At 32.7% G+C, this 1,260-nt stretch overlaps 1 protein-coding gene across 1 annotated transcript in view; it reads right to left on the bottom strand.

Moving 5' to 3' along the window:
• Nucleotides 1-1,260, bottom strand: part of LOC105508710 (ankyrin repeat domain-containing protein 18B-like) — a 67,368-nt gene that overhangs the window by 38,351 nt on the left and 27,757 nt on the right. Inside the window, exon 8 of the mRNA XM_011937617.1 lies at nucleotides 573-640. Coding sequence (XP_011793007.1) covers nucleotides 573-640 — 68 coding nt within the window. The remainder of the gene's footprint in view (nucleotides 1-572; nucleotides 641-1,260) is intronic.

The raw sequence follows: 1,260 nt of genomic DNA, 5'->3' as shown, positions 1-1,260 counted from the left end.
TATTTATATTAATACAAAAATATAATGTAGAATTTCGGGGATCATAAACGAATTTTTTTCAGAGAATACTGTTTGAGATTGAGAACTAACTTCTTAAATAACTCTGAATTCTAAACTAAAGAAATTAAATTTAAAAAACTAATTTATACATAAATATACATATTTTAAACTGCTCTTTTATGATTAAAATTATGTAATCTTACTTTTTTGGGGTTTTTTTGGAGATAGAGTCTCGCTCTTTCATCCAGCCTAGAGTGCAGTGGTGCCATCTCAGTTCACTGCAACCTCCATTTCCTGGGTTCAAGTGATTCTCCTGCCTCAGCCTCCCAAGTAGCTGGGATTACAGGCACCCACCACCATGCCCAGCTAATTTTCATATTTTTAGTAGAGATGTGGTTTCACCATGTTAGCCAGGCTGGTCTCAAAATCCTGACCTCAGGTGATCCACCCGCCTTGGCCTCCCAAAGTGCTGGGATTACATGTTTAAGCCACCATGCCTGGCCTGTAATTTTGCTTTTTAAAATCAGTAAGACCACCAAGAGAAATGAGAAATTTACTATCAGAAGTCTTACCTTGATTGTCATTTCGAAGACGATTTTTAAGTATCTTATTTTTATGTTCCAAAATTTGTTGTTGAATGCTATGCATAATAAATGTAATAAATAAAATTAGTATTTTAATAGCGATATGAAAAATATTTACCAAACATATTAAATTCTTAAAGCATTTCAGACAATATCAGAGCTAATATCAGAACTCTAATGTCCAATACACTTTAAAATTTTAAGCTCTATAAACTTATTAAGCTTCTAATTAAAGAAGAAAAACAGGAAGTACTCATAAACTGAGAAAAGCATAGCTCAGTAAGTTAATTCTAGTTAACTTAACAGCCTGGAAACTGTCCTGCACTCAGAGTAAGTCCTCGCTCTGTAACCAATAGGTATTTTGTTTTCAGACCAGTTGCTTCTCTTAGGCTCCGTGGCTTCTTCTAAAAAACAAAGATTTTACTACTTGACTTTACTAGGTTGTTAGGAGGATGTAATGAGATAAAATGTTTAAATGTTCAGAGAAATAGTAAAGCAATGGAAAAATTTATTCTTGAGCTGCATTGCTGGAACAATTTTGGAATCTCAAATAAAACCTGATGAGTGTTTTTTTATAGGTTCTAATATTTGAATGTCACAGTTTTCAGAGAATATTATTAAGTGCTAATTTTGGTTATTAGTTCTATTCATTGTGGCTTATAGTTCAGAGCATTTT

Source organism: Colobus angolensis, unplaced genomic scaffold (assembly GCF_000951035.1).
Source record: "Colobus angolensis palliatus isolate OR3802 unplaced genomic scaffold, Cang.pa_1.0 Scaffold166, whole genome shotgun sequence".
NCBI classification, from domain to species: Eukaryota; Metazoa; Chordata; class Mammalia; order Primates; family Cercopithecidae; genus Colobus; species Colobus angolensis.
The sequence above is the reverse complement of the archived record's forward strand: the minus strand, read 5'-3'. Positions and strand labels throughout refer to the sequence as shown.